This window comes from Botrytis sinoallii, assembly GCF_014898435.1.
Source record: "Botrytis sinoallii strain Bc 23 chromosome Unknown BSIN_003, whole genome shotgun sequence".
In the NCBI taxonomy this organism is placed as follows: Eukaryota; Fungi; Ascomycota; class Leotiomycetes; order Helotiales; family Sclerotiniaceae; genus Botrytis; species Botrytis sinoallii.
This window is the reverse complement of record NW_024066030.1, coordinates 604,795-618,925: the sequence shown is the minus strand read 5'-3', so window position 1 is coordinate 618,925 and position 14,131 is coordinate 604,795. Positions and strand designations below refer to the sequence as shown.

Genomic DNA, 14,131 nt, shown 5'->3' with positions numbered 1-14,131 from the left:
GATAGCATTACATACTTTTTCAACTCCACAAGTTAATAATAGTAATTGATTGTAATATCGCATATTGATTGTAAAGTAATATCATGCACTTTTCAATTCTGTAAACTGATATAAAGTAATACCGTATACTCTTTAGCTTTGCGAACTGGATGTAATATTGATCACGTCAATCTATCCAAAGAGCTATACTAATCGGGTCCTCATAATCTATTAGAAGATTGAATAGAAGAGGCCTCTATATTGATTATATAATTATGCGTATAAGCATATTGATCTCCCCATAGTATTATATGAGGGGATCAATATGCCTGTCTATGGTTCGTCTAATCTAGCCTGTTTAGGTAGCCGTATTACTAATCACTACACGTGCTTAGCACTGGTACCTTCTATTCCTTTTAACATATATTAGATTATAGTATTATATTATATTATATTATATATATTATATTAGATTATATTTATATATATATATATTATATTAATATATTATATTATTATATTATATTAGATTATATTATATTATATTATATTATATTATATTATATTATATTATATATTATATTATGATTATATATCTTATATTATACTATACTCTATATTATAACCACTCTCTTTTAATATTCATTTCTCTATATTCACCTATCCCTCCTCTTTCTTTTCTCCTCATATTCCCTCTATTCAATAAACAATATAAGCCTCAAATCACCTCCACTATACACTACACTACACTACATCACACTACATCACTCCACTACACTACATCACTCCACTCCACTCTCCCTCTCTCCCCCTAGGAATTCACTTCCATACTTCCATACATACATACATATATACATACCCCGAAACTCTTCACGAAATCCCCAGAAAATCCTTATATAATTCAAATCCTTAATATCACTCCTTTACCTTCTACCCTTCCACCCTTCACTCTTTGTACTCTTCACACTCTTTATATTTTTTACACTCTTTACCCTTCACTCTTTATTCTTTACCTTTTACTTTATTATTTTATCTTCCACTTTTCATACTTAATACTTCATTCACACTCTTCGCCCTTTACCCTCACACTCTTCATTCCACATCACCAACTCCACTCCACACATCCTATATCACCAAACCACAAACCACAAACCAATAAACAACAAAAAAATCTATCAAAGAATTATCATTCATTAATCATAAACTCAATGCCTAGGTAATTTAATGTAACGTAACGTAACGTAACATATCGTATCGTATCCTCATCTCCATCTCCAATCCCGCATCTCTCATTTCATTTCATTACTCATCCACGATTCCTTTCCAAATTCCCGCACACCATGTTCCTTTCCCTTCCATGTATTATAGAAATAGATAGATACATGCGGACATTGCCTTCCTATCATGAAAATGATCCTAAAGTCATGTATGTGTCCATGTATGTACCTTCCCATCTCCACCAAGCCAAAGTAAACCAACGCATCTATTAAACAATTAAAGTAATCTCCCCCTCTCCAAAAAGAAATCCCAATCCATCAGAATTACTACTCATGCAAGTCTAACGCATTCCAATCTACCAGAAACTTTTCCAGACTCCACGTTTCCAAACCATCCATATCCCACACTCAATCCATTCAAGTACACAAACCAATGTATACCCAAACAACTTCTCCCAAGTTTCTCTCCAAAACAAAAATCTAAGCACACGGCACCATATAAAGACCAATAGCGCTCGGTGCACTATTCTCAAAATATTCCAATCCCAATCCTCCCACACTCTTCGCCTCATAACTGACCGTCTTTCCAGCTGGACACGCAAATGTCGAAACCGTATATCCCTTACCGGGAAGAACTTCAACTTTTCCAAAATCAGTTGCGACAGTTGGCAGAGTATTAAAAGTGGTGTTCGCATTAGCAATACCACTTAGAAGCGAGAAATCAATTCCACCATTTTCAGCGGTTTCTTCTTCGATGCCGGTGAAACTGTATGTGCCAGCTTGAGTTTTTGACGCGACAGGGAAAAGGAAAAGTAAGGCGCAGTTACCGGTGTAGGGGGCTGTGGATGGGATGTCGAAATTGAATATTGTGCTATTTTGTGGCGTGATGTGCGCAGTGTATTGATTACCAAATGGGTGATTTGGGGATTCAGACGATACGGGAACAATCAGATGCGGATATTCGAAAGGTCCCGATGTGATATCAGTCGGGCACGAAACTGCAGCTGCAGAAGTAGTTGATGCAGCTACCGGTACAGAAGTGGAAGTGGAAGTCGCAGCAGCGACTGAAGTAGTGGATGAACTAGATGGTCTTCCCAATGCTGCACAGCTGAAACCTCCCGTAACTATTTGAATAGTTTCGCATCCAGTCGTGTTGGTTTTTGCTTGGGTAAAGATATTATAACTTCCATCTTCACCTGGTCCAGTTGCTGGACAGGCTACCCAATCTTCAGTTGAGTTGTTGTAGTTCAGGTTTCCATTATTTCCTAGTGTGAAAAGAGTAACGCCAGAACCTTCAATACATTGAAATTGAGAAGTAGTAGGAGAGATACTGCAAATGTGACCTTCGGCATCGGTGAGCACTTTGGCATTAATGCTATAGACACCTTGAGGCCAGGAGCCACCAATGCGATTTTCTCCAATGGTGGTTTCGACAATGGAACCGGTTGGATCACCAACGGCAGCCATGGAGAAGGTACACGGAACGCTTTGTCTTCGGAGAACAGCAGCATTTGCAGTGGCTGCAAGAGCGAGGAGAGAAAGTGAGTACTTCATGATGAAATCTTCAAGAGTTGTAGAGAATTTGTGTGTTTAGGTAATTAGGATTGGAGACTGAAGATTGAAGATTGAAGATTTAAAAAATGAGTACAAGTAATAAGAGAGAGAGGATGAATTTGAGGAGGTTGATATGAAGGAAGTGGAGGAGAGGTAAGTGTTTCTATTTTGTATCTAAGTTGAGGTGAGGTGAGGTGAGGTGAGGTTGAGGTGAAGAGGGGCTGTGAGGGGCTGTGGTACAACAAGGTAGACGGTGGTTCGATTGATTGAAGCTTTGACAGCTCTCAGCGTTATGCGTTGAATTCAAATCAGCAATGGCGGGTGGCTATTGCTGGTGGCTATTGCTGGTGGCTATTTTGTTGTTGTTGATCCTAATTCGAGTGAAGGAGGTGCGAGTCAAGTAAGGAAGAAGGATGAAAAGATGGAGATGGGATTAAGAAAGGAAAGAAGTAATCTGGATACGGTATATAGGTACTTAAATATCTCAACTAATGAAAAACATCAACCCATCTACCTCTCTACATAGATACATTACATATTCTTGCATATCCTGTTGATTCATTACCTCTTTACTAGAACAAAAGATTCAAGTCTCACCACTTTTCCTGAACAAGCATTGATTTGTTTGTTTGTTGTCGGGTTTGTACGATACATCCACATCCACATCCATCGTCATCATCTACCAGGTAAGGTTACTCTGTCAGTATCACACCAGTATTACCGATAATCGTATCGTACTCTGTATAACATTACTGTGGGGAAAGATTAAACACCCTTGCACGTTGTATTCCTTCGTATTCAAGAATCCAATCCAATCCTTCTTTAGGAATCTGATAACCTGGAGAAGGATCTTGAAGATGATTAGATGATCTTTGACCAATTGTAGTATTTTGATGTGCAGCCGAATGCATTACCTTAGGTGCAATCCGAGAATAGAATGTCTATGTATTGGTGGCGATGACATCAAAGCTCATTCACTCACAGTATACATCCAAAATCTTCACAAGAATACCAAATATCATCAAAGAAAGTCCTCCCTTTCACCAACATAATATTATACCTACCTAGATACATTTACCATCTACCTCATTGGCCAAGTCTTTATATATCACATGAAACATCAATACACCCAATCTATACTTCATCTGGTATAAAAGTGGCTGGAAAATGGGGCTGATGAACGCTTCTTCACTTCGATAAACCCCTGATTAACGGGTATGTGCTGGTGATTTTTGGGATCGACAGTGGAGTTACATCCTACCCGTTATTGTGCGGTAAAGTAAACGCTGGGAAGACGGAGGGAGTAGGGTGGTAGTAGGTAGCATGTATTCCGTCATTAATGATGATTGTTGATCTGATGAATTCTTTGGTGTCACTTGGTATTTTGGCATGATGATGGTAGAAAGGGAATGGAATGGAGATGGCGATCAAAACGCATATGGAAACGTTACATACGAGAGAAACGAGGTCTTGATTCGTATTTGCTTTTGATATCGATACTGATATTGACAACGATCCTCACATTACCCAGTGAAAACAACACAAGAAACCTTACACGGCATTGAATACTGCATATACGTTATCTGACACTGATATCTGCATATATATCTCAATCTCGTATTTTCTACTCAATACAACCCGCATACCAATTCTAGAATAACTACGGGTGTCTACAAAATACTAGGTAGGTGGTATCAACAATCATTCTATTCATTCCATTCCATCATACTAATTCCATCTAGGTATCTATCACAATCTTCCATCCATTCCATTCCTCCCTCAAACACGATCACTCTAAAGATCTGCACAAACTTTCCCTGGTTTTCTATCCCTCCCTCCATCCATTCATCCATCCCGTTTCAGTCTCATATTAATATGATGAAGATATAATAATTGAGATAGATGAGAAGATTATTCTTGCCGCTCACTGACGCTTTAAATTCCTACATCAAAATTGTTTTGCAAAGAACATCAAAATAACCCTAACCCGCATTCCCTCACATTATGGATACCCCATCAATCCACCCGCTACAGATAGATATCAGGATTCGCATCTCTATCCGCCTCCTCCGTCTCATGTCTACACTACGATACCTAGGTACACCACATACCACATCTCCTCGTTTTCATCAATGAAACCAATAATCATCCTCTACCTCGATCCCCATTTCTTAACCATCCCATACTATTCCTTCTGCCCCAGGATCAAAGCATAACAAACTTTCTTCTATATTCCATATCGTGATCTATATCCATCTTCTTTCTATCTCCTATCTTCCATCTAACCCGTACCCTTCCATCCCACCAGCGCTTGCACAATCTTATTTCAACATCCATCCATCCATCCACCCATCCATCCGTCCATTTACGCGCCTATCAAGTTTCTCATATATTACCAGGCGTACGGAGTATTTCATTTCACATCTTCCATGAATAAGCAGATTCTATGATATAAGATCAGGTATCCAGCTTCCAGATTACATCTTTTCAGAACATAACCTCGTTGCCTGGAGAAAGAATTCATCACTAATAGAAAGAGGGGAGGATTGTGCCGATACGGTAATACTAAAAATTCGAGTATACACCCATGTTTTTAAGGTTGTGCGTAAGGTTACAACGAGTTGAAATATCAGTGATATCTACTCGCTCGCTCGTTTAATATCTCACTCATCTCTATTGTGTCAGGACATATATATATAGGTATCAAGATTATATCTATAAACCCCATTAAGAAATAATAAAATAGATATTCAAATGAGCTTCTGGAAAGACGAGAATCCATCTATCTTCTCTGTGATTTCAAAAGCGATGTCATAGTATCACGTATGATTGTAAGATTATCTTCTGAGAAATTGGAAAAGTGTGTGTCGGATGTTTTTATATAGTGTGTATTCTTCTCGTACTGACATGTAGGTAGCTATATAGGTAGAGAGTCTTGCTTTCGAGACAGTTTGATATATAACCACCTACTGTACTCGGAGGTCTTGGACTATTATATTATTTCCACTTCGCTTATTCTCAGCTTCAAACTGGAACTTCATTTCCCATCATCCATTATCCATTCAGTCACTCACTCATCAAAGAACCTTCCCAAGTTCCACTACAAACAAGCCCCTTTCCATGACAAACCCAACTTACATTTCAAAAAAGTCAAAAACGTCTAAGCAATCCATTCCATTCCTTTTCCCCTCCCCGCCACCTCCCTCACTCCCTCCCTCCCTTTTCCCTACAACACCCCACGCCCGATAATATAGGCAAGACTCCCTCACGTACACACACCCAACACGCCACGAAATTCCTCTTCAATTTTCCTCTTCGTCAACACTCTTCCATCCATTCTCCCACCCCCAAGTATGAACATCTCTCCTTTCCCTCTTCCTCCTTCAACCCCACCCCATCTCTCTATATCTTTCAAAAATCTTTCCAAATCGCAACTCTACTCTCTCCTACCTTCCTCTAAAATATGAATAGAAATATCTCCGGAGTATATGCATATTTAATGAAAAGAAAGAAAGGAAGAAAGAAAGGAAATACTCAATTATATACCTATACATACAAATACACAGTCCCCTCTCCCCTCCCCCCCCTCAAAAAACAAATCAAAAAGCACCACAACAAAATCTCAACTGCACACACCCTTCTCCCTTTCTCAAAACTGCATATGTATGTATGTATATATATATTACTCCCATATAACCCCAAATCCATTAACATCCATTCAACATCCATAAAGATAATTGAAATTCTTAAATCAAGATAAAAAAACTATAGAAAAAACAAAGCTACATCCACCTATAAATAAAAATAAACACCCACCAACTTTCCTACAAACTACCATACACCTACCTACCCATAGCTCGTCGCCGACTAAAAGCATAAGATAAAATTGATAGCAGAGTAGAATATAGAATACTCTATTCTACTAGAATCCAATCTAATCTCATCTCCAACTCTCTCGTCTTTCTTCACTCAGTCACTCACTCTCACTCTGCCTGCCTACCGTGAGGACAAAAATAAAAATAATAATAAAAAATCTCACCGGGGGGAAGTTCAAAGTCAGATCCCCAAGTTCAGAGTCCAAGATCCCAAGTCCCAAAGTCCAAGATCCAAAACCCAAAGAAAAGAAAAGAAACCTCCATCCCATCACACACTTAGGACAACCACAAGCGCAATCACAACCACAACCACATTTAACACTGCAACCGCACTATTTATTTATATTGCATATAGAAAGAAAGAAAAGAAATAAAAACTATCCTCCACATCTCAAGCAAGCTCTATCAATCCTCAATCCTTTCCACCCCCTTCTCCCTGCATTCCTCGTAAGTTTCTCTCCCCAGATTCCCAGGTTCCCAGTTTCCCAAAGTCCTCTGTATACGATGATAGAGTGAAATACTCCATATCCTCTTCAAACCCATCTCCAAACCCTTTCATCCTTTATTCTTCCGCCAAGTTCCAGTACGACAAAAATACAAAAAACAAAAATACAACCACAGAACCCTTCTTAAACCTCAACACCATGCATATCCAGAGGGAAAAAAAAATCATTCGAAATGCCTCAAACTTCTCCAAATCGTTGTCATCAACCTCCCAACTTCAAGTCTGCTGTACTCTGTAAGATAATGAAAAAAAAAATATATATATACAACCTTCGATACAAACAATAGTCAGACAGACACGTAAACCTTCTACCCATCCATCTCGAGCAATGATTCACTAAACCTCAAATCCTCAATCCATAAAACACCGCTGCATATCAACATGAATAACCACTTACAATTTCAACATAACATACACACAGCCCATTCCTCATTTCTCCTAAAAGAGAGCACCACTGATAGAATAAAACCTACTATGCAATAAAGACATGACACATCACAATTACTACCCACAAATATCGAAGTAACCATCTTCGCCCAAACATCAAACATCGAACATCGAACAAAACCAGCATACCAATCTCAGATATAAAGTTCAATAAAACCACTAGCAAGAACAGTAATCTCCTGTTACCCAAACATCCCAAGCTCTGAGCTATCGTGATGAACCAAGGTCGAAATTTCCCTCTAGCCTTTCTTGGGAAGAACAGCTAGTCGAAGAGCTTTTCGCTATTGGTGAGGAAATTGAGGATCCTTGTGTCAGAATCTGCAGATGATGTGGTATGATAGATTGAGTTGGTTGACGTCGAATGAGAATTGTGCTATTGTAGGTTATTAAATCAATGAAAATGATATACGGAAGTTTGATATAGCTTAATAACCACACTTGTTGAATTATGACAAAGCAAGAAATACTTATATTAACGAATTCTGCATTGGCTGGAGAAACTATCATATAGGAAACAAATCCATAAAAAGTCTTCAGTCAATAACTCTTAAGTTGATCGGACATTGTAATGTTTTCATCAATCAATTATCCACTAGGTGATTGTAATTACAGCCTCGATCTTCCCCAGCTGAAATCCAAAAGGTTCAAAAACGCCATTTCATCCTTTTCATAAAGTCATCGTAATCATTATAATCATCACTTCTAATATCAATTCAGCATAACAACACACACATTTAACCATCCATCCGCATAACTCGCTTCCCTCATTAAATCCTCCAATGGTGCCTTGAACGGAACTGTTGCCCCATGTAAGATGACATCCGCTAAAATCGCATCTCTCCTACTTGGAAACAAACTGGGAAGAATAGTATTGAGGGCCCCTCCCAATGTTTGAGGTTCACGAGATGCAGTTTGTGGTTGTATGAGAGTTTGTACCGTTTTAAATGCGAAAAGTGGTGGAGGTGGAGAAGAAGTACCTGGAGCTTTTGATGAACTCGAGGAAGCTGGATGAGGAGTTGAAGATGGAGATGAGAATGAAGGTAGGTATATACGTAATGGAATATGTTTTAGAGGAGTAGCGGGGTTGAGGAGGATGGTGGAAATCTTGAGGTAGGTGTGAAGATCGTCTGGGGATTTTATGAGATTAGTTTATGCTATGTCGTTGTTGTGTATGAATGTAGACCAAAAAGGCATCATACTATCTTGAACTGAGTTCCATAATTGTGTCGAATGTTCTTTTGACATGCTCATGATCCCCTTTGCATTTCCATTGCGTATGAAATCGGCCTGGAATTAGATTGTTAGTAAACGAGGCTAAAAATGACTCGAGGGAGGGTAGATACTTCTTTGACGCTATTGATAAAAGTATCATGAATATCAAAAGATGGGCCATCTCCTAACTCTATTCTCCATGGCAATTCTGGTTGATATAGATCACATAAAAGACCGACTGGTAGATTCTTCAATAGAATTCCTTCATAGGAAAAACTTGTAACATTTTCCCCGAAGAAAGAGAGCAATCGCGGGAGAAGGAGCGGCAGATAAGAGACTCGGGGTATATTGATCAAATAAGGTATTGTAGAAGAAGGATGAGTGATATACAACGGTATATGAGAGGCCCAAACGAGGGATTGCATAACGAGAGTTCTGTGGTCTTCAACATGTATGTTTCCAAGTGGTGTTCATGCCCACCTAGGTAGTAAGGCTGTGAGGTTAATCTTGGAAGGCTACCACATCTGTTGCAAGCGACTCAGCACTCGTTAAGGTTTAGCTCGTAGTGACTAATCGTGCAAGGCTGAGGCTGAGGATTTGCATCGATACCTAGGTATTGCTTGCTACGCGAAGTTTCATACTTCGGATATTAGGTGATCAGACTTTAAACTTGCAAAATTTGAACGTTGGGCATACTTTTGGAGCCAATTCTAACGCTCAGAACTTCCTTTACAATTGAACTGGTCGATGATGCAGTGGCGGTGAGAAACCTCATAGATTTTAGAATTACCAGCAACGAAACCATCGAAAAGAAGAGTCCGAACGTAGCGGAGAGTGTTTCTCCGCACTGGTAGCTCACCGGCCAGCCTAAGGTCCGGAAGGATCCTCATTATAGCAAAGTCCACTTGATGTCTCAACCTTGTCCTTGTTTTAATATTGGTACCTGATGCTCATTTGAAGCCGATTTCAATACAGTTCAAGAGATCCCTGAAACATCAACACGCGTTTGAAAGAGAAGCTATAAGAACTAGAGAACTAAGTGTCCACTACAGGTAAGTTCCTAGAACAATCAACTGGAAAGTCTAAGCGAAAGATGTTATATACATACTTAATCCTATATTCGAGCTTACTAAATAGATACATGGTGGACTTATTTCCGCCCAAACAGGGTCGCTCCCAACTTGAGGAATTCCACTTCCTTCCCAAATCTGGCGTACGGCTCGCAAGAAATCATGCCATCCATTCCCTCTATTCCAAAAGCTCTTCGTTTTAACTTTTATGAGTCTCTCATGCATTCTTCTAATCGCAATAGGGGCCAATTCCGAGCTGAACCTTTTCGATACTTACTGAATCCTGAATCAATATATCGATCGTGTGGCAATCTAGACTCCATATCCGAGGTATCCGGTATGCCGCGCGATTCGTCAAGGCAAGCAAATAATTGCAGAATTCCGTGGACTTCACGTCGTCTTCTATCTTGATGGCTTGTTCCAATTTCCGAGCTTTCGAAGAAGTATTCAAACTCCCACACATACAATCTCAACAGGATACTTTGCGCTTGCCAACTCTAGAGTGTATACCATGTCACGTTGTATTACAATTTAGAGTATGGCCCTGGTGCCCCCGATACCAGAGAGCCAGCAAATGATCTTCCTTGATCTTGTCGCGTATCTTCTCCACAACGAAAATCCTTGGTATCCTTAGAGCTTGGACTGTAACGATAATCTGGACAAGATGTTGATTTGCCATTGCAGACATTCTTCTATGCTGTTATATTAACGTTCGCCTGAACATGACAAGTAATCGTCACAGGAGCCCCATTGAGTCAATTTAGGGGTATGGAGATGATGGGTGACAACATGTCACATTGCCACTGCAGTTCCCAAAGCTACTCAGTACAAACTACTAAAGTGGACATGGACATTAATTATACAGCCTGCATAAGTAACAAGCATTAGGAAGAAAGGTTGTTCCCAATTGATTACCCAACACACTTTATGCATGGCTAATGGAGGAAGTATTAACGTCGAGGTATGTAATTCGTTGAAAACTCTACGCTTAATATAAGTCCAACAATCCTATGATAAATAGGCACGGAACCAATTTCCTAAAATTCAGATGGCACGTAAGCTCTTTCTTATTTTATCCATTCCTTCGGGTCTATGAAGATGTCTATCTGCCGTGGTAGATTTTTACCATTGCAACCATTGAATCAATCGATGCACACAGACCTATGTCCTACAATGTATTCATTACCGACATTAGCAAGGAACTTTCATAGAAGGTCAAAATACCTCCTAGAAGTTTCTTCAAATTTGCGCACAGAATATTTGGTTACACTAATCACTAGGCAACGTGTCACCAAAAGAATCATCCGAGCCAGCGCCGTCTTTCAAAACCACATCAGGCTTCAGAAGTTCAATGGGGGTCAGTTTACACTTTTTTTTAGAAATACGCGAAATTTTAGTTAGTCTGTAGATCATCTAGATATATCCTTCCGGAAAAGCTTGCGGCTGGCAGATTACTGTGTCTCGTCAGCTCATCTAGCTATTTTCTTATCTCCCCTGTCTCCCTTGTTCTCGATCCATCCCGCAATCTTCGTGTCATCCTTGTTTCTCACGTTTGCTAGAATGAACATGGAATATACACTCTCCCTAAGATGGTGAGGTTCCCGGGTTCTGGGATAGGAGAAGACTTTTCTAACTGAATACTTACGAATAGTATTGGCCAAGAGAAGCTGGGATGTTCGATGCGGAAGAAAGGAAGGTATTGGGATACAGGTACAGATACCTTGTTCTTACAATGGGTAGGGGACTCATTGCAAGGAATAGACAGTTTTATTCATCCATTGGCCTGATCTACAAATGTCACAAACCTATATGCGGATCGATATGTAAGGTCCAGACTTTCCAGTAAAGCATATTTTTTTGGTCTTTTTGGGTTTTCGTTCTTCTCAATCTTGCTCATGTTACTATCTGTTGTTCTGGCATCAATAGATCATTGCCTGAATACTTGATAGGCATGAATTTATCTCCATGTTGACTTAAATGCAAGTCCTGCTATCACTCCCTTTTGAAAGTACTGAATGGGCACCGGGATTCCGCAAGAGGCCATAGGTGCTTCTGCTGCCGTCCTGACATACTCATCTATATGCCTCATTTTGGTCACCTTACTCATTTGTATGCTATGGACCTATGGTGAAAGATGGACCTGTAAGTTGCTTTATCAAAACCTATACCAATACATCTAACAAGATAGATGTGACATTCCTCGCAAAGTTCTCTGCTTTAAGCACACTTGGATCTATCGCACAGCAGATACATTATAATCGCTCTTGGCTCATAGTTAAGCATGATGCTTATGCGACGGCTTTAAAAGCTGTAGACACACCAGCTTTGGGGCTTTCGGGTGTGGGAAATAATGTGGATCTTGTACTATTTACAATTCGTAAGTTCTCATCCCGATGTTGCCAGTCTGAATGATTGCTAACCTCTTGACTCAGAATTCTATTGTTATAATGTTATGGCTTTAATGGTGTTATTCTGGTAAGTCGATTCAAAATCAGATGAGTTGAGTATTGAGATTTACCAGTAATTAGGGCTGTCAAACTTTTCTGTGGTTCCTGGGAAATACGTGCGAACTTCCTTGGTAGCTGGCTACGAGAACACATATCTTTCATATCCAAGATATTTGCAATCATCGTGCCCGGGGTTTTAGTGGGCGTAGGGCATGCTCCGGCTGTGCTAAGAAGCCTCGTGGCGGCTTTCATTCTAATGAACTCCACAAGTAAGTCATGCTTAGCCAAATCTTCTATTTCTAAAAGTGTACATTCAGAGCTTGGTCTGACTTGTGATAATAGTGCTCATAAGCTTGTCAACCGGCAGTATCCTCATGGTACTTATTCTTTATAAATATATCAAAACACGGCGACTTCTGTTTGCACACGAAAAGCGTAATGGGTGGTGGGCTTCAAGCGGTACAGCGACTGCGACTGACACAACGGGTACCGGCACTGGGACTGGGACTGGGACTGGGACTGGAACTGGAACCGGTCAATCTAATGCCAACAATCGCAAATTAGCTCGTCGCTCTGTATACGATCGTGCACTTATTACCCGGTTTACGATTGGATTTGTTATTATTCTGTGAGTCTCTTTGGTGTCCTAATAGCTAAACTGGTTGGTAGAAAGACCAGCTGACAATTTTTAAAAAGGGCTCTCGAAGTTGTATTAATCATTTTTTCTCTATTCTCCGAACAAAACTTTCAAAAACTTGCGAAATCGTCATCTCCCGACTTCTCGATATCTAGCTGTATTACAGATATTATTCTCTTCATCCCCGGAGTCACCGCGTCACTCTTAGTGTTTCTCGTTTTCGGAACCGCCAAATCTTTCACGCAATATAAAGATTTGATCCTTAGTTGCTGTGGCCAGCGTACGAAATTTCCTAAAAGCAAAAGAAGAGGTGTTATGAGATCTGGAGATGAGGAACAGGGTACCGAATTTCAAAGATTACCTAGTATGGGAACAAAGGTCGTCACGCCTGAAGAACGAGCTGTGCTGGAAGCGAAAATGCGAGGCATGTTACCTGACCAACGAACATCCGTCGGGACACAATATACAGAATACACGACACAAACAGGGAAAAAAGGACCAGAATCGTCAGTATACACTCATACACGAACTTTAAGTCCAATAACAGCCAACTTTAATTTCAGTCTTCCAGCTTCAGCCAGAAACGCATCTCGACCCGGGATACGCCAAGACGAACGTGATGCAGGGGAAGCGTGGGCTAGACAAAATGATTTGGAAGTTGGCCTGGCATTGGAACAAGAGTGGAGTGATAACAGCCTTGGAAGGGAAAGAGATTCGGCAGGAAATACAACTGTGGGAAATACGACAATTCTTGATGATATCGACCTATTGTCTCATCGGGATTTCATTCTGGATGATAGTGATGAGCATGAGGGATGGACGAGATGAATCGGTTCATGGGAGGAGTTCTAATGATTTTATGATTGATACCTTCAGTGCCGGATTGATTTTCTATCGGTAGTCTTTGTATAAAAAGGGGAAATATGTATATATATGGGGTATCTGGATATAGGAAGGATAGAAAGATTAATGGATGTAAAAAATGGTTGGGATTAGCGAGTTAAAATCTTTAAGGAAAAGCCGCTACTGTATGAATAGTTTTAAGAATTAGAAGAAGGAAAATACCCGTTCTTGATATCCATCACATGTTAGTCTACATGACGTGCGGATGTGCCGATGTGATAATAGTATACCGGTCTGTCACATGCAGGAGATCAATGTATCGTACCGAGCTGCATATCGAGAAAA

The 14,131-nt window shown here is 40.0% G+C and overlaps 3 protein-coding genes across 3 annotated transcripts; 1 reads left to right on the top strand and 2 right to left on the bottom strand.

Moving 5' to 3' along the window:
* Nucleotides 1-1,676: 1,676 nt before the first annotated feature.
* On the bottom strand, nt 1,677-2,750 carry EAF02_001967 (uncharacterized protein; the record flags this gene model as incomplete). Its single annotated transcript, XM_038898015.1, has 1 exon — nt 1,677-2,750. The coding sequence occupies one exon, from the start codon at nt 2,748-2,750 to the stop codon at nt 1,677-1,679; it is 1,074 nt and encodes a 357-aa protein (XP_038761707.1).
* A 4,466-nt stretch (nt 2,751-7,216) lies between these two features.
* On the bottom strand, nt 7,217-9,582 carry EAF02_001966 (uncharacterized protein). Its single transcript, XM_038898014.1, has 4 exons — nt 9,486-9,582; nt 8,921-9,429; nt 8,777-8,864; nt 7,217-8,704 (listed from the first exon to the last, which is right to left on the bottom strand). The coding sequence occupies exons 2-4, from the start codon at nt 9,212-9,214 to the stop codon at nt 8,286-8,288; spliced, it is 801 nt and encodes a 266-aa protein (XP_038761706.1). The 5' UTR covers nt 9,215-9,429; nt 9,486-9,582; the 3' UTR covers nt 7,217-8,285.
* A 2,292-nt stretch (nt 9,583-11,874) lies between these two features.
* Nucleotides 11,875-13,771, top strand: EAF02_001965 (uncharacterized protein; the record flags this gene model as incomplete). The annotated part of the gene is made up of 6 exons (XM_038898013.1): nt 11,875-12,001; nt 12,048-12,236; nt 12,292-12,334; nt 12,388-12,575; nt 12,649-12,934; nt 13,003-13,771. 6 exons carry the CDS (start codon nt 11,875-11,877, stop codon nt 13,769-13,771), a joined length of 1,602 nt encoding a protein of 533 aa, XP_038761705.1.
* Nucleotides 13,772-14,131: the final 360 nt, after the last annotated feature.

What these genes read in the sequence shown, in the direction of transcription:
- EAF02_001966 (XM_038898014.1), bottom strand. Translation starts at nt 9,214, where the DNA reads ATGCAATCCCTCGTTTGGGCCTCTCATATACCGTTGTATATCACTCAT. An exon ending in TTATCAATAGCGTCAAAGAA is followed by an intron (nt 8,865 to 8,920) that starts GTATCTACCCTC and finishes ATCTAATTCCAG; the next exon opens with GCCGATTTCATACGCAATGG. An exon ending in ATGGAACTCAGTTCAAGATA is followed by an intron (nt 8,705 to 8,776) that starts GTATGATGCCTT and finishes TAAAATCCCCAG; the next exon opens with ACGATCTTCACACCTACCTC.